This window comes from Falco naumanni, chromosome 6, assembly GCF_017639655.2.
Source record: "Falco naumanni isolate bFalNau1 chromosome 6, bFalNau1.pat, whole genome shotgun sequence".
NCBI classification, from domain to species: Eukaryota; Metazoa; Chordata; class Aves; order Falconiformes; family Falconidae; genus Falco; species Falco naumanni.
Genome location: NC_054059.1, coordinates 22,418,608 through 22,437,679, shown reverse-complemented (window position 1 = coordinate 22,437,679; position 19,072 = coordinate 22,418,608). Strand labels below are relative to the sequence as shown.

At 38.5% G+C, this 19,072-nt stretch overlaps 1 protein-coding gene across 1 annotated transcript in view; it reads left to right on the top strand.

Annotated features, from left to right (window-relative positions):
- DLGAP2 (DLG associated protein 2) overlaps nt 1-19,072 on the top strand; it is a 109,609-nt gene that overhangs the window by 37,911 nt on the left and 52,626 nt on the right. The window contains exons 4-5 of the mRNA XM_040599140.1: nt 10,335-10,482; nt 14,068-14,287. Of these exons, the coding sequence (XP_040455074.1) occupies nt 10,335-10,482; nt 14,068-14,287 (368 nt within the window). The remainder of the gene's footprint in view (nt 1-10,334; nt 10,483-14,067; nt 14,288-19,072) is intronic.

Below are 19,072 nucleotides of genomic sequence, written 5' to 3'. Positions count from 1 at the left end.
GCTGTGATGCTGCTGGGAATGGAGTTAAACTGTGTTGGAAGGTAGTTTGCAGAAGGTAGTTTGTAGAAGGTAGGTAGTGTGCTGCTAGGTATTTTCATTTACAGTAAGGTCTAAACAGCTGAACAATGTATGGAACTGGTAGCTGAAACAAAAGGAATGTTTGTCCTAAATAAGTTTTGTGCAGTCCTGGAAGAGAGACTGCCCCATGGGATTTGGAAGGGTATCCTTCCAACCTAGTAAATGTCATGTCTCTGTCTTTGTGACAAAAACAAGAAAGATGAGAGATGGAAGCATCAGAGACACTGGGATCCAGAAAGGAAAGCTGAAAAGGAAACAAGACTTTGGGACTATGTGATGGAAAAACAATTCTATGACTGAGGATGATATTCTAGTTATTTGATGCTTCTGATTTCCAAGAAAAGAGTATTTAATATACCAATTATGTAAATGCACAAGATAGCACTGTAGAAGTAGCAAGTTTCATTTTCAGTATCTCCTTTTTGAAGTGTTGCAAAAGACTCTAAAAACCATCTAACCATTTAGTCAAAAGGGATAACAATAGCATTTAGCCCAAAATCAACACGCTCCATTTGAAGACCATACTGTTATCACTCATGCAAATGGGTAGTTGTGCTGTGCTGCAGTTTCCATTACACTCTGAAGTGACTCATAGGAAACTAGATGCTGCAAACATGAAGATGAAATAGGTTAAGCTACAATAAAATAAAATCAGTGACAGCAATGTGTATTTTTGTTTTGTGAACCCCTCTGATGGCCGACTTTACTGTGATGATGGGTAGTCCAGATACCTTAAGCTGATGGGTGAGCAGACAGAAAGGCATGTGAGCAGATCGGTAGTACAAAAATGTGGTCTTTCATTGAGGAAGGAAATCTGCCATAGCACGAATCATTTGGTGGACTACTGCAGTACAGTACCAGTGGTGCTTTAATTTGTCTTGGCTATATTCTCCATCTAACCCTCTGCCAGGTTTGGGCCCCTGGATGGAAGTGTCTGGAACTCTGAGTCACAGTCACAGAGAAAGCAGCTGTGCCTCCCTCAGATGTTTAGTGCACTGGACATCATTAAAGCCCACAGCACAATTGACATGCACAATGCATGTCCGTATCTCAGCCGCTCTTCTTCACAGTCTGGTATCTTGGCTCAAAAAACATTTTATTCAGTATTTGAAGATAATACACCTAAGTAAGACCTGAAATGGTTGACATGTTTTCTGCACTTATGGTAAACCAGATCAAATCAGTGATCTGAATGAAAATTAACCTTTCCCTGCTCTTCCCCGTTTCAGAGTAAGAGATTGCATCTTTCCATGGCCATACTAACTTATGCTGACTTAAAGAATATCTGGACTATGACCTGATGCATACCCACATGTTCTGTTCTGCAGACTCTATTATAACAAAAACGTCCCCAAAGCACACAGCAGGGGAGTTAAACTGCAACAAGATCTGACAGCACTTAAATGCCAGAGCCCTTGGCTCAGCAGGAATCATGGAACAGCACAGGCTTCTCTAAAGCATGTGGGAAATCTCCGTTAAAAAAAAAAAAAAATTCTTACCATTTGTAACCATATGTGCTAACCGTAGCACACTTAAAACATGAGAAAATGAAAACCAAATGACAAGTTTGGAAGCACTGCATGAGACCAAACCTCTGTCTCTTCATCCGTCTTTGCCCATGACAGTGCCAGTACCATATCATTTAGTGATGGACGAATGTGTGGGTACTTGCCACTTGGTAAGTACCCAGAGAGAAGTCTTGATGTTGCAGGCTGTAGGTGAGTGTGCATATGTGGAAAAGTGGGTATGATGCAAAAACATTACAGATTGAGAGTTTAAGCACAGCTTCCTTGCTACAGAAATTAATGTCCTATTTCAGCGCTGCACACCAGTGATGCAAGCCTTTGTTAATTTTCAAAGGTAAACTTCAATTTACCATTAACTCATCTTCTGCATTTTAAATTAGAAATGGTTTTGAAGCCTTTCCTGAGAAATGTTTTCAATTGAAGAGATCGGAAAAATTGCTAGAAAAGTAACCCTCATCTTTTATATGCTTTTTATTTGTTTTTTTCCTCAGTCTTCTGACTCTAAAAAGCCTCATTACACACTTCATTAGTAGCTTTCTGAGGCCCTATAGTGTAGTAGCATCTACTCAGAGTCTCTGAGGGGTGAAATTGGAGATTTACTGAGGAGAGTTTGAGGGCTAATTACAAAGCCTTATCAACTAATAATGCAATCATTGGGCCACTGGCACAGTGATAGTGTTCTCTGCTGCAGTCAATAAGATCTGGGTTAGATTAGTCCTCGGGGTTAAGAGCGAATGCTGATGAAGGGCAGCTAGTCATCTGGCTACCTAGGAAGTATCTTTTATGGACTCAGAAGATGGTTCCCATCCTTTCTCCCTTTGCACAGTAATAGGAAATGTTCTTAAGCAGTGTTAGGCACCTTGTCCTCTTAGAAGTAGCATAGTGTGAAACTCGGGGAGTAATTGAGCCCAGATTCCCTGCCTCATTGTAGCAAATACCAGCTTTATGTTGTAGTGCTGAAATGTATCACCCTGGATGAGGAAAGGGGATCCTAAGGCTCTGAACAAAGTGCAGAGTCTTCTCAGGAATAAAATAGGCTTTGGTCAGAAAGATGCAATTATGTGATGGATTGCGGTGAAAACACAGGAAGATTCAGGCCAGTCTCACAACCACAGATACTGAGGTCCAAGAGAGTGTGTTCCTGGTGCTTATTCATTCCTGCTTTCAATATGTTAGTTTTCATTTCAAAAGGATCAAAAGCTGCTTTTCTCATTTGATTAGTTTTTAATAAAAGCTAAATGAGGCTAGAAAGTCTGTGTGTAGAAAGACTTCTTCAGGCAAGGATTTGAAAATTAAGATGCTTTTGGTTAAAAAGCAGAAATCATGTATATATTTTCACTTCTTCCAATTCTACTGGCTTTTTTTCCCCAGAAATTACAGTCTCATTAATATCTTCAGCATTAAGAAGATTCACTTATTTGCTTAAGACCTATTGGCTTTAATGGACTTACATGTGTGTTTAATTTAAACTCATGTTCAGATGCTTTGCTGAGTCCCGATGGTCTGTAGTCTACATTTGATCTGCCTAATTATGATTTTTCACATGTATACATGTATATGTACCAAAAGCAAAGAAAAGAAAAGGGAGATAGCTTCCTGAAGAAAATTGTGACTATTACAATTCCATAAAGGGATTTAGGAACATACATCCAATATCTGAGTCCTGCTTAGATCCTCAGATCCACTTACTGAACTGCTACATGATGCTTTAAATGCCTCCGAATTTTTGCTGTAACATTTGCCTGAGTTTTGTTGTTGCTGACCAGTTCGCTGCCTACTCTCCAGGGCAAGCTCAAAATAGCATATTGGAACAAGACTTTTAGGATTAGCTATATGGGCACATCTGTCACCTCTTACAAACAAAAGCTCTGAGTTTAGATTTCCTACATCAGACTTTTTTTATTACATGTACATTCTGCATGATTTGGAGTACAGGCTTGATTGAGCCTACATCCTCTGTATCTTTACAAGGAGTGAGCAAACCACCAGACTTTAACTATTCCAGATGATTTCCTCTCATTCTCTTCTGCTTTGTGTTCTACAAAATCCCTAAATACTTACTGATGAGAAAGGTTCTCTTCTACCAGTGATTAGTAGGCATTTCATAAGGACAGAAACAGCGGTCTCCACCTCTTTGCTAACATATTCCTGTAGCAAATTAGATGTTCAATATCTTTTAGGCACCTTTTTAAAAAAAGGCTGTAGGTCAATGATGAAATATATAGTATCTTAAAAGTTTAATCTGTCCCAAATTCTCATATCTATCACTGATCAAAGAGAAGCTCCAGTCTGACAAAGATTAAAAACCAAATTCTTTGCTACAGTTAAATTTACCAGATTTATGTGTACTTTATTTTTTTTTCAAAGAACCAGACTAACTGTGCTATTCTGAAGGGAGAATCAGACTTAATGTCTATACTCTGAGTTCCCCAATGGGCTGCATGGAGCTACATCTGTGCCCCTTTGCAGAGCTCTATTGACTTCAGCACCTCTCTCCACGGAGACACAGTATAACTCGCAGCTGCTATACAATGGCACTGCTAGCTAAGCTTAATCATTAGATTCTGGTCGATGAGTTATTTCATGTACCTACAAAGACATAGTTAAGATAGATCCAGATAGAGAAATGAATATCCATTGAAATGCAAATCTCTCAATAAAATAGGTTTTGATAACTTATGCTACCTTGCTAATCCTAATGCACTTCCCTTTTAGGTGCCCAAGATGAATTCTTTTACAAATTTTATCTTTTTGTCCCAGAATGATACTTCTGAATCGCATATACTGATTTAAACAGAAGTGATTGTACTTGCTTTATTGTTCCCATTCATTCTCAGATTTTTGGACAAATGCAGGCATGATCATGAAAATAAAAAGGGATGATTTTAGAATATTATAATTCCAAAAAATAATTTGATGGCAAATGGACTTACTTTATATCTGATGCTTCCTTAATAAACCTGATAGACCCATTCAGAGTCAGAAGGTGACTTTCTTGCTGCAATTTTAGAAGCCTAGAAAGATTTTAATTCACTTTTGGTACCTTCTTGACCAGGGTGCACTGGTGGCTGAACATTTGACAGAAAACAGGTACTCTGGGGAGTGGTCATAATTACTGTTTTGAATGTGAGTAAATCAAGGAATGACCTTGGCAAGTGCATAATGTTTTCTGCATTGCTGACATCATGTTCATATTTTTATACAAACGTATTAAGTTTGTGACAAAGTATATATCAATTACTTATTAGAAAATAAGTAAAAAAAACCAAACACAAACAAAAAAAATGGGAAAAAAAACCCAAACCACAAACAAAACAGTGTGACAGCAACCCCTTTATCAGGACTCACACCCCATGTTCCCACTAGGGTTGTCTTGACTATCAAGTACAGCTGCTCAGGAATCTGAATTTGTGGGGAGAAGTCAGGAGGTTTCTTTGTTTTGTTTTGACCCTGGCTTAGCTATAAGCTGTAAAACCATGTCAGCCTCTAAATCTGTCATTTCAAGGTGCCCTAGAAGTGAAACCATGTTGTTTTACTATCATACATACCTTTTCATCAAATGACAAAAAGGTTTGTCTTCTGCAAAACATACAATGGTTGCATAAGTCACAGTAGAGTCCTGCGTGTTGTAATTCTACCTTACGGTAATATTTGTCATACAGCAATGACAAGAAAATTCAGGAAACATGCTACAAACCATGCTGGGTGTTCATCAGCATCTGAACTCAGTGATGACAAAGCATGAGCTGAGTACCACACAAAGCGATAGACTTCAGGCGGGTGGTGCAAGGTGCTGCAGTGCACAGATCCCCCGGCACTAATTGCTGAAGTCGTTGGGCTGCTTCAGACACTATCCAGGGACATATAAACTTTCCAAAAGTTATATTAAACAATGTAATGCGGGAAAAAAAGTCCCAAAGTTAACTAGCTACTGTCTATACAGCAAAGCAAGCATCCTACTCCTTTTAAAAATACACAGTTAATACAGGAGGAAGTACATGGCTAAATAATAGATGGCTAAAGATGAGAAAAGAAGAGTCTTTCCCTTACCGTTATTTAAAGCTTGATTGCAGCTATTGGATTAGTTTACATGATTGTTTCTTTCATTAAAACACATTCTAAATAGCTTTCCAGTTTTACAAGTCTTCTGTTACAATGGCATAAATGGGGAAAAGTTACGGAGATGTGGACATGCTCTTCCATCTCCTGAAATCTCTTGGCAAATGTTACCTAATGTTTATTGATTACAATACAAGTATACTTAAACTTCTTCCTACATTTTTACTGTACTGAGTTCTGTTAAGAACAGCTACAAGACATGGCAAAACACAGAAGAAAATTTTTCTGGAATGAAAAAAGTAAAAAATTGTCCTTTTTTGTTTCTTCTTTTTGTGTGTGTTTGTTTGTTTTTGTTAGCTCATCATGTTGCTTGTAAGGCTGAAATAACAGGAATTTTCCAGCAGTTTTTTTCCTCCATTAAGCTCTTAAATTTCATTCTTGGTGAGTTGCTGGGAAGAACAGTTAGTTTGCACAAGAAGGAGAAGAGTTTGTGTTTTTGTTGAAGCCAATGTCAGCAGTGAGGGAGCCGGATTAGATGGCTGTAGCACGGGTGAGCTGGACTCTGCTGACAGGGGCGTTCAGGGTAGTTTCAAAAGCTGCAGAGGACAGAAGTAGGAGAAGTGGCCCAATTGCTGGATTTTGTGATGGTGTTTTGGAAGATCTTGGACAGGACAACTATGAGCTGGGAATTAAGAGGATTCTAGGGAGCAGTAAGGATTGGGATCTGGGTTGTTCAAGAACGAAGGAGAATTATACTTCAGGGTTTTGGTAAATATGAGTTCTGGGGCAGCTTTCAGACAGAAGCAGCAGACGCATATGAGATTTGGATGCAGAGGCCTGAGTTTTTGCAAACTAGAGGAATGCAAGAAAAGGGAGGCTGTGATGCAAGACTTAGAAACTGCTAAGCAGGAGCTCTTTAGGTGTTTGGCGGTTTTTTTGGACTGCTGCCTCTTTCCTTATTCTTTGTCTATTTTTTGCTGTTGGAATATGCAGCGTAACCTCTTTGTCGTTCATTCTATATCAGGGTGACATGCTATCCCAGATATGCTATCAGATATACTGTCCCAGTTCAGTGTGCCATGCTATAGCTCACTTTATGTGGTTATGTTACAGTATTTTGTCCTTGAATATACTCAGGCAATCTGCTGAGCACTGAAAATGCTGTTGCAGATTTAGCTAGCTTCACTGGGAGTCTTAAAGCTTCACTTTTAGAGTAGAGGTTCTCAAGACCTGCAAGGTCATGACATGGGACTGCCTTATTCCCAAAAATTTCTCTAGGATTTTAGCCTTGCTTGCAGCTAAGATACTTCTCATTAAATTTAAAGACCTCCTCCTACCTGCCCTGGACCTCCTATGAACCCAAAGGAAAGTGGCAAACAACCCTTGAGAGCAAAAGCACTTTTAAGAGGGAATCCATTTCTAAGAGGTTGTCTCTTTGAAAAAGCAAATGGGAAGACAACAAACATGCCAATTTAATTTTTCCTGTTCATCTCATCCTCTTGCTCCTTTTCCACGGTACCAAACTTTAGTCATCTCCTTGATGTTAATGTGTGTATTTGTTTTGCATTCCTGGAAACAAACTGTCAAACCATCTCATGTGCTCATGCTTGTCTTGCCCTTCTTCAGTGATCAACTGAGATATTTTCTTTTATGCTCTATAATAGATGATCTTATTACTTTCTTTTACCAACATGATAGAGTTGTGGAGTTTTGGAAATGAAGTAAAAAATTTTATTCCTAAGCTTATAGATAGAGTGGATATCATAAAAAAAGTCAGCATTTAGCAATGTCACATGTGGCATGTGTTTTGTAGTGCTGCTGGCAAGCATGGAAGTTCCTTGAGCAACAGATAATGACATTTAAGAGCAACTTTCCCATCTAACTTCTGGTTCTGTGGTGTTTTGGTTCTGGATCATGTTTATAACAAGGTCGTCATTTTTACCATGTATTGACACGTATATCCTAGAAGATAACTTTGAGTGTATATCTTAGAAATGAAAACTAATGATTTCTTTTTATCAGAAAAAATTCAAAGTATTAAACAAATGGATGTTAAATGCTTTTACAGAAATGTAACATTTATTTTATTTTGCTACAGTCCTATGAATCAATTGCTGTCCTCTGATAAATGAAAAATTAGTTAACTCTCAAGTACTGTCCAAACTGATCCATCAAAACTCAGCTGCTTAGCAGTACCATGGAATACTGGGTTTCTTTCCCTAAGAAATTATTGCTGTAGAAATTGTTGATTGTGTTTAATGATAGCAATATCTCACAAGGAACTGGTATGTATGTAATGAAGTACTAGGTTGTTGAGCATTACTTAGCAAAGGAGGCAGTTATTAGAAGCCAGTTTAATTAATTTTACATAGTTTATGAAGTAATTAATAATTTATCCATTTATTCTATTGCTTCTGTCTTTTCTTAATGTGGCCCATGTTTTAATGAAGAAACCTCAAACAAACTCTTTCTGAACTTGGAATCCCAGATTTTGCCACCTGCTGACAAGCAGAAGGTCCAGAAGGGATTCATCTGTTTGGAAAAATACTAAATTAACAATACCAGCCAGATTTAGTAAAGCATATGCAAAGAATCATAATGACACAAAGCAGGTGACAGTCATCAGCTTGCTGCCTATAAAGGAGAGGAGGTTTAGTTACATCCAGCAACTAAATATAGCTAGGGAGACTGCACTGCTTTGCCTGTTACAGTGTATTTGTCTTCATACCTATGGGAACAAAAAAGTGCTGCTAGAGTTCTTGTTTTTATCATCTAAAACTAAATTAGACCCACTATCAGACAGCTATCTTAATATGCAAATCACTTTGACTGTTATGACTTAATTAACCTCTGATCACATGCCTGCATTGATCTCATACATTTTCATTTTGGTTTCCGCAGTTATAGCACAGTTTCAACGTAGTTTGCCCCTGTTGTGGGGTTACAGAGGTATTCCATAGAAGGCACTGAATAAAGATGGGAAGAAAAAAATTTCTTTTCTCCAGGGAAATTTCTTAAGAATTCAAAAAAATGCCTGCCTTGCACCAAAATGAAAAAAAAAACCTGTCCTTTTTTACTGAAGAAGGCAGCCTGTCTTAGAGGCACGGATAGCCCAGCATTGGCAGACACACTGGGGAAGCAAGGCTATGTCGATGTTGCCCCTGAGATGGCCAAGTCAGGGAGAATACATGGAAGGGCTTGAGAACAGATCTCCCAAGTATAAGCTTGAAAGGATCTATAAATCTCATCTGCTCTTGCAGCTGGTGATGTGAGGGAACCCCGGGTCATCACGTCTGACATAAAAGCACGTGACCACAGAGGAAGATGGAGCTCAACACATTGCTTCTCTAGTCAGGGCCATGACAAAAGGTCTGAGATTCCTCCCCGAGTGTTCCTCAGGGACTGCATCCAGCCCAAACTCAGGTTGTGTCCATATCAGTGAGGAAGGCTGAGTCCTTTCTCAAGCACCAGCCTATGGTCACACTTAGTGTTCGATAGATAGGGTCTAAGAAAAAGGTCCTGGTTTCGGCATCATTTTGCACCAGGAGTTGGACCAGTGGTTTTCTCATTCACTGAGTGGTCTGGTCCTTCCAGAGAGGAAGCTTCCCCCTTCACAGGGAAATTCCTGATAGCCCTGGCATGTGTCACAGCCACTGCTGGGCTGAGTAACTCTGCCAGCTCAGCTTGAAATAACTGCATTGCCAATACTGACAGACATTCAACTGGCACAAATCTATTGTTCCCAGAAACTGTTTTTGTTAAAGCTGCCGTTAAGGGCTAAACATAAGACCTGTCTGTTTACCATAGGAAACCCAACGTTATCTGAAACGTTAATTAGTTTATGCATTGATATCTAGGGATGAGTGTCACATGACTTCTAAAATCTGATTTCCAGAGGTCCTGAGAACTCTGATAACCCTTATTTGTGACTTTTTTTTTTTTTTTTTTTTTTTTTTGTAATTTTGTATTCAGGCCCAAGTACTGTTCTTTTCTTAGGCTTATTTATTTTCCTGGAATGACAGATAATCAATGTTATTTATCATAAAACATGAAGACTAACATAGTCCTGTAGTGAAAGCATACTGAAAGGGGCTCAGTGTGGTGTTAAGGTCCCAGTCCTCCAAACTGGGAGATGTGTTCTAAGAAAAGCATTTCTAGAGCTTCGTGCAGTTGCTCCAGGTACCTGATTAATCTATTCTTCTAGCTGAACATGGGATATTTTGATCTTTTGTAAAAATATATCAATCCTTTGAAGATAAAAGGTCTCTTGATGCCTAAGACCCTGATGAAAACCAGATGACAAGCAGCAGATTTTATCTATGAAGAAAGATTTTTAGTTACTTTGGTTTGTGCTTTAGCTCTGGTTCTTGTTCCTGTTGACCTAGACATTCTCTTCTGGTGAAGTTCAACATTAATAGCCAGGAGAATTGATGATGTTTAAATACAGCAAAGACTTAAAATTTCATATCATCTAGGTAGCAGAACTGCAGACAGATTCTCTGCTTGTGCTAAGGCGTTTGACTACAACAGATCTATGACGCTTTATATAGAGAGAGATTTGGACCCTGGGGAATGGATTTGTGTCTCATACAAATTACTGTCTTTAGTGTCCTAATTGATTCCATCTGTAGTTTTACACCCTTTCCTTTTTTCTTCCTCTTTCCTTTGTAGTCAGAGCTACCTTCAAACTGCAAGTGACGTGCCTGGGGGTCACAACCTGGATCCCTCTGCAAACTACAATTCCCCAAAGTTTCGCTCAAGGAATCAGAGCTATATGAGAGCAGTGAGCACGCTCAGTCAGGCCAGCTGTGTTAGTCAGGTGGGAAATTCTTGTTATAACTTTTCTTATAGGTTAATCACAGATGCAAGAGTTGTTACTAGTGGATGGGTTTAGTTTGGGGGGGGGTGTTAATCAATATCAAAATGAGGATGTGAATTGTCAAAGTAATTCAGTTCTAAGGAATGTAACCCTTGTTCAAAATTTCAAGGAAAATACCGAATGCTAGAAGCAAAGGGACACTATCACGCATATTTTCCATTTATTTTTCATTAAAAACATAAATACTGGTATTTTGATTTTTAGTCTATATTAAATATTTGAATGTTTAGAGGATTCAGACTGAATATAAGGGGCACACTCACTTATAATACTCATCCTCTGAAAATATCTACTCTGATTTCAGCAAATGTGGGCTGCCAGATTAAGATATAGATTAAAATAATTATGCTCCAAAGGAGCAGTGATTCACCTCTAAACTCAGTCCCTCACTTCTGGGTGAAAGAATAACTCCCATCAATTACTCTGTGTATGGGGACTTCTGAAAAGAGGCATTTTTCCACCCTGCTAGTTTTATGTTGGTTAGTTAGTACCAAATCATGTTGAAATGAGATCTGAATCAGGTGCAAGCAGCCTGATGAAGTATGTGCATGTTCTGTTTTGCAGAGGACTTTACATAAAGTTTCTAATGTTCATTGGTCCTGACATTTCTTCCCTGTGTTGCTTCATGACAGGTGGGCCCTGCCCTCTTCTCAGACATGTCTTACTTTATTTTTCTTTGACCATTTAGTGAGACACCTAAGGGTATAGTAGCTAACTGTGCACAATGGTTATGTTAAAAAAATATGTATTTTTTTAAAGTAATTTTATATTCATTCACATTCAATTTGTACTGCATGGCTATTCAGGCCTGGATTCAACTCATCTACCTTGAAAGATTTTAACTGAGGCAACACCTAAAGATTCCTCTGTAGTTAATGGAGTGAAAGAGTTTCTTCCAGAACAGTGCACATCCCAAGCGGGCTGAAAGCCCTCTGGAAACTGTGGGCAGGCTCCACGGACTGTAGAGAATTGGGAGGGACTAGTTGCCTGACTAATGCCCTTCAGTCAAATTCCTTAATTTATGTGGGATTAATCTAAGTGTAATCTTGTATCGCACGCATCAGATTTAGAAACAGTCATTTTCCAAACCTTTCATTATTTTTCATAGCTCCCTTGTGAAACCTGTCCCCATCGTTCCCATTGGTTTTCATTATCCTGGTTTGCTTATTTTCTATTTTTATTACACTCTGGTTTTGAGAAAGTTTCATAAGAATTAGGTCCTGCATTGAAAGCAAGTGCTGTTGGCTGTCACCTAACAATGCTGTAATATAGAACTATTCTAACATCTTCTGCCTCTTTGGCCATGTCTGTGCATGGAGATGTTCACTGAGCTGTCCATAATGACTAATTGGTTTCAGCAATGTTAAAATTCTTCATTCCAATGTGCATTACCTGGAAAGATGTCCATAATAGATTTTATTTGCAGGTAGATTGCTCAATTGGCCAGATTAATTAAACCTGCTGGATATAGTTTCTTACTTTCTTTTTCAGTCTTCACTAAACTACGTGATTTTGTGTCAACCACATACTTCCTACTTCACAGTCCAGCTGTTTCCAGACCAGTAACAAATGCATTTAATAGATACTACACACAGTGAATATATTAAAATAACAAATTCTGAACCTTTGCTGTTTCCTGTTCCTTTTCCATAACACCATCACCTTCTTGCCCTATCTACATAATAGCAGATTGTATGATTTGTGGTATTTTTTTATGCCTTTTTAATAATTATGTTTTTTGTGAGGGCCCTTCTTTTTCACTCTTGACCAGGGGTGGAGTCAAGAAAGATGCTGGGTTCCATGGTTTATGTTTTTAATTTAAGTTCTAAAACTTTTATTTTTCTATTGTCAATTACCTTAGTTTCAAAGAAGTGGTTAGGACTTAGTGTTTATGGGCTACATTACCATAAATTTCCTGATCAATGATGTATGCAAAATATTTCAGAGTAAGATAGGGGGTTTTAACCTTACATTAGATTGCATTAGTCTACTTAACTTTATTAGAAACAAACTTTTATGATGGGTAATGTAATTTCTTTCAGAAGAGATTTAGTAGCCAAGATGTCTTACATGAAATTAAAATATCAGTTATTCATTATCATCAGAAGTTCCATATGAAATTTCCATTTACTTAATCAAAATCCTAAAACATTCGAAACATTTGCACTCACTCTCTTTCCGTAATGAGTAATGTACTAGGAACAGTAATCATGAAAAATGCACTTAGCAGCCGTGTAGAAAAAGTAATATCAACTGGGTCTGCTGTTTAGTGATGCTACAAATTTAACTTAGTATTTAGGCTGATTCTAATTTCTAGCACTCTCCATTTAAAAAAAAAAAAATATATTATCAGGAGGTCATATCAGTGTTAGCTTCCTATCTGATTTTGTATAAACACAATTTTGAATTATCCAGGTACATTTGCAGGTAGTTAGGGCTGATCTCAGAGAACCTGTTAAAAATGATGAAGGTAGAATTTAGGCACTCATCTTCGAAACTGCAATACACAGTTCCCTACTGCCAGGTTCCCTAAGCTTGGCCAGCCTGCCTAAACCCTGTTTAGCATGAAAGCTGCCCAAAAATGTACGAGTTTGCATCATGCCCAGCCTTCAGACAGCAGGTAGATGCTGGCTCCTGCCCAAGTCCTGCAGGAGCTGGAGGGTGGTGCTGAAATCCCCCAAGGGGCCAGCCTGGCAGGTAGCGCAGGTAGGCACGTCTCGGGTGCTCCAGCAGGCAGGGCTCCTCCACACAGCCCGTGGCAGAAGTATCGGACTTAAAATAATGCTGCTGCAGAAAAGGCAGCAGTAGTGGCTGCATCTCATGTTCCCACGGTAGCTGAATGGCTAACCCAGTTAACCAGGGAGTGTGGTTTAGGGCCCTTCTCAGCTAAAGGTGGGCCAAGCATTACTTTCTCATCTGACCACTTTTCACCCTATTTCAGACAATGGTTATTCTTTCACATGCTTCACTGGACATAAGTGTAGATGCAATATTTCTCAAACCTTTCAGAAGCATCAGTTCCTCTCAACTTACACTTCTTCAAGCATGAGATACTTCCTTGAGCCCCTTGATAGTGAGAGGAAGAAAAACCTGCCATGTACACTAAATATCCACATGAGTAGTAACTTTGCTGTTAAGTGAGGAACCCAGGCAATCCACCCTCACCTTCTGAGGCTATTAGTACAGCTGATTTCAATTCCCCTATCCTGGCAGAGTGTGGATTTCTATCAGCACAGAGTGATCTTGTTGGTTACTATTAAATCATGTATTAACAATCCTCTGTATATGCCAAAAGATATAAAATGTAAAATTAGTTGTATGGCATGTGTGATGTACTTACTATATACATATAGACAGCTGATGTAAGTTGAAAAAATGTGAATGTGATCAGAAGGGATTACGACATTTTAACTATTTGCTAAAACAGTTCTTCATCAATGTACAGGTGTCCATTTGAGATGTTGAGGCCGTGATGATCACAAAAAAGCAAGTCAAAAATCAAATGCATTGTTGTTGTTTATTCAGATGAGTGAAGCAGAGGTTAATGGGCAATTTGAATCGGTGTGTGAATCAGTGTTTAGTGAAGTTGAAGCTCAGGCAATGGATGCCCTTGACCTCCCTGGATGTTTCCGAACAAGAAGCCACAGTTACTTGCGTGCCATTCAGGCAGGCTATTCCCAAGATGATGAATGTTTACCTGCGATGGCATCATCCAACATCACCTCAACTATCAGGTCAACCACAGGTAAGCGAATCTACACTGACCCTTCCACTGTTCTGCATGTAAAAATGTGTTGTCTTGCTTTGTAAGAGGATGTTTGACACTGGAAGTAATTTCCCTGTGTAGTACCCAGTATTCTTAGATTTGCAGTACTGTACTGTTGTGGGTACAGCTTGGAATAAGCTCCTTCTGGGGAGAATCCTGCGAGCATAATACCATGGACCTAGACTTTTAACCTCCACTTCCCATGCATAGTGTTATCCAGCTGCAAATATATATAAAAATGCAAGCATCATTTAGATATTGTTAGACATTTATATATTTTTATCCATCAAGTCACTGATTTTCTAAATGAGATGAGTTGCGATGATTTTAATTTAGGTCCTTAAAGTACCAAAAGAAAAAGAGAAGCAAAATTTGAAATATTTGGTCTAAACACTTGCAGACAATTAACTTGACAAGGAATTAATTAATTACCTTTAGCAAAGGTGTAACCAGTTGTATCAATACACTGAATCATAAACATCATGGCAAGCTTCACACATCTGCTATTACTAATCAGTGATCGTTAGCGTTCATTGTTATACCATTCACTGTTAGGATCTTTTAACATGCTTCTGGCTACTTTCTTTTCTCTTATTAATTGCTTAGCAAAGATGATAGCTTTATTTATTTTAGAATATTAACGATTAGTATTGGTAGAGAAAAGATTGCACAGATTGCAGTTAAATAATTAAATCTATAACAGAGTAATTAAATCTATAACAGATATGTATTCTTTGTTAAGTGATGCAAATTCACTTTTATGTTACCAAATATGTTAATGACAGTTTCTAATTATGATATTGTCCTCGTCCCATACTGCTAAATTGCAGTGCAGGCTACCCATCTACAAAAGGTAAAAACAGAACTCAAAACATATCATAAAAAATAAATTTTAAATTATTTGCTTGACACATCAGTGGGAGCTTAAAAAGGAAGTAAGATGAGGTTGGATAACATAAATTTTCACTCCAGAAGTAGCATAAAATATTATTTTATGGTAAGCACAATATATTAATTATTACATATAACTTTGTGTAAAATCAGAAGTTGTGGCCTACAATGCCTAGATGTAACATCTAGGGATATTTCTGTCCTTTGTTTAATAGAGATGTTATCATGATATAAAATGGGATTTTATTGCTACTCCAGAGACTAATTTTCATCTTTGTCCTATAGTACTGTGTGATTATTATGAAGAAACCTTCCAAGGCAAAAGACACAACTACTAAGTTGGTTGGTTTTAGCCTAAGCTGTCTTCAGTTTATATGTTAAATAAGCCCAACATTCTCTCTGGAGGAATTTATTTTATTTTCTCTCAAGCAACAAAGCTGAATAATAGAATGTGTTTGGGAAAATAACCAGATTAGGCAGTAAATATGTTTGTATCCCAGTGTTTTCATACTTATGAAAAATGTCTTGCATTGACTAGCACTCTGCTGATTAAATACTGTGGGTTTTAAAACTTTAACCTACGTTTCACACGAGGCTTCTCCCTCATCTCAGAAATTATACGTCAGATAGATATTCTTGGCCAAATATGTAATCTTTCTGCTTTGTTGTAGGGAGGTGATATTGACATTGTGGAGTAAAAAGTTTATTTGAGATGTTTTCCTGAGCCAAAACTGTTTCCAAGCCTATGGACTATATACAGTTCTGAGTGTGGTTCTATATTCAAAATACTTTCTCTGTACCACTGATCAAGTTTTTCCTCAGCTTCTGTGTAGGGTAAATATTCGAATTAGTAATATTTATCTGATTTAAAGAATACTAAGGATTATGTAATTCCTTATTAGTTGAAAATTTCAGTTGCCAAATAAGTTCTCATTTTTAAAACCCCTAGGGGTAAATCTTCCATATTTCTCTCTTCAGGCCCTGTCACTTTGGAGGGAGATGCTTCATTTCCTATCATTACTACGATTAAAAAAAAAAAAATAATCTTACTTCTTCAGTCCTCTCTAAAAACTGCAAAAGAAGCAGTTGCCTGGAATGTGAAAATGGTGTTGGCAGATATTTGACATTTATATGGGCTTCATTCAAATAAACGTCAAAAAGGTCAAAGTTTCACATCAGCCTTCAGTTCAAATTCAGTCTTTTGAATTCTTAGGAAAATTACATTACATTAATTCCTTTTTAGCTTCTGATGTAGCAAACTCTTCTTGGCAAAGAAACTAAAGCAATTTCTTAGAAAATTAATAGGCATTGCAATTTAATTATTACTTGAAATTTTAGTGATATAGGTCATGACTGCCTCTTATCGATGTTGTAAAGCAATTAAATCATAACACACAGGCTTAGCTAAAAATGAATTCATGTAACTAAAAATGTAAATCAAAAATTAAAACTGCAATATTTGATCTATGATTTCAATTACAGAAGTATGGAATATATATTTACAGCATGCCTTTTCCTAAAATGTTCCTAGATGCATTAGCACCTTTCAGAAGGTAAGAAGTTTGCAGCTATGATGAATATTATGTGAGACGTTATTAATGGAGAATGTAAACAGGGTTTTCTAATAGATGGGGTAGGAGCTAACTAGCTCTTTTTAAATGTATACAACTTTACAGAGAAAGCCCAGTAGGTTCATTGGTAATATCTATGGTACTAATAAACACATAACTTTTACACAGACCCACACAGCTTAATTATTACCTTAATTATTTTTGAAGCCAGACTTCTCCACCTCTGATGGAGTCTGTGTGACAAGATAAAGGGCACTACCTGTTGCCCCAGGTGTAAATGAATGAGACAAATGACAATGCAGAGGAGGCAGCCAGCCTTGCGCACACACTGTAGCTAGACCTGGACTCTGTGTGACCCCTGCTAAGACTCATATTTCATTGTGGTTATGGCATTTCTAGCCATCCTGTTTCATTTTGTAAAGAGATAATGAACCCAGTAGAAAGTACTTCATGTTAAAAGCCCTGAATGACAGCATATGCTTTCTGTCTCTGAATTGTATCCAGTTGCAGCTGTCAGATGCACAGCTGAGAAAATACAGCTCCAGCTGCTGCTGCCTCCCACCTTGCCCCTCCATCACAGACAACATGTAATTTCCTGAATGGGAAGTCACGGAGTGCAGCAGTCATCCTAACTATTACTGCCTTACATCTTTGCTACTCTTGCAAGCAATGCTTTGCTTTTCAGGAAGAGCTCACAAAATCTGGGTCGCTTTTCCAGGTGGTACCAGCTCGGTTCCCTATTCTGTTCACTTGGAAGGCTTCTTTCCGATGAAGTCTGAGTAGTGTGGCAGAGTGCTGCGGGGAGGTGTGCAAGCTACCTGAAGTATCAGAGCCGTGGCACCATCAGCTCAGTGCGTAGTGAGCCCTGGCTGTGTAGCCCTGTTGGGAAGCAGAGCGCGCTAGGCTGGGAGCAGTGCTGCAGTAACACATCATCCCACATGCAATACCTAGGTTGTCTTACTGAAAATTAATTTAAATACCCTGGTACAGCGCTGGGTTGTGCTATGAAAACGTAACCAATGAGGAGGTCTGGAAGATATTAACCACTCTCCCTTGTTAGCCCTTTGCCTGAGAAAGCCAACTTATTTTTGTTAGATGTACTCTATATGACTTATTCCATGTGTTATAGTTCCTCACAGTTGTTTTTTTTTCTCCTGCTGATGTTGTTTGGTTTTACCGTGAATGCAGAAATATTACTGGGTTGCAATGATACTGCAGGTAGCAGTTAGGATGATCTCCTGTGAAGCAAAACAACATGTTTAAATCCATGTTCTGAGACAGAGAGTAATTTGATACTTGCACCTTTGGCCATCCAGGATAACCAAAACCAGGTTATTGCCTTTTCAGATGTGGGGGGCACACTCAGTTTCTCCTGATGGCATTATTACACATTGTATAAACCACTTTCACCTTTACTGAGAGAGACGCTACCACTCTAGCCTGCTGCTCAGGACACTCACCCATCAGGTGGGATATCCGCTCAGTGAATATTGCTTTTATATGCAAATTGAAACTGCTGAAGCAGAAAAGACTAAATATCATATAAGGAGGAACTGAAGCACTCTGGTCAGAGGCAAGAAATCCTTCTCCAGCAACTAGCACTGACTGAGTGGCTGTAGAGGAATGAAGCTGGGTTAATTAGCATTGATAATATGCAACTGTGGGCTGGCTTTAGGGGTGTTGGCCGATGTAGATAAGGTGCAGCTGAGGCTGGTTCTGTTAGGTGGTTGAGAGCCAATGAAGAGAGAGCAGCCAAGGAAGAAGCAGAGAGAGGAAGAAGCAAGATAAGAGAGAACACATGCCCTGGATGAGGTGAGATGAGGAGAAGGCAGCAGAGGGACTGGCATGAAGAGTATGCTGGTATGAGATGGTAAAAGACTTTGTCACAGTGTGGTAGTTTGGAGAGTGCTGCGACAAGTGGCCTCAGTTAAGTTCTTCAGCTTTTAGTCTGATGAATAAAAGGGAACATCTTTTTCAGTTTCTTAAAACTACTTTGCATTTTCCTCTAATCTGTTTTTTGGCTACAACTGTATGTTTTCATGAAAGGTTTAATGACAAAAAAATCTACCTAGCTATGGACTTCAGCAAAATGGGGATTGGGTCATGGTACATAAAGGCATCCTGGGTTGTTATCCTATCTTAGGTGTCAGTCCAAGATCACTTCTCCTGCTTCATGGGTTTCCAGCCAATATTTGGAGAAGCACTGCTGGTGTCAGGGGATATAGTTACTAGCCTTAAGTGACCAGTACACTGTATTACAGTGACTTCATTTTTCTAGAAAACATAGCAAAATGCAAACCTG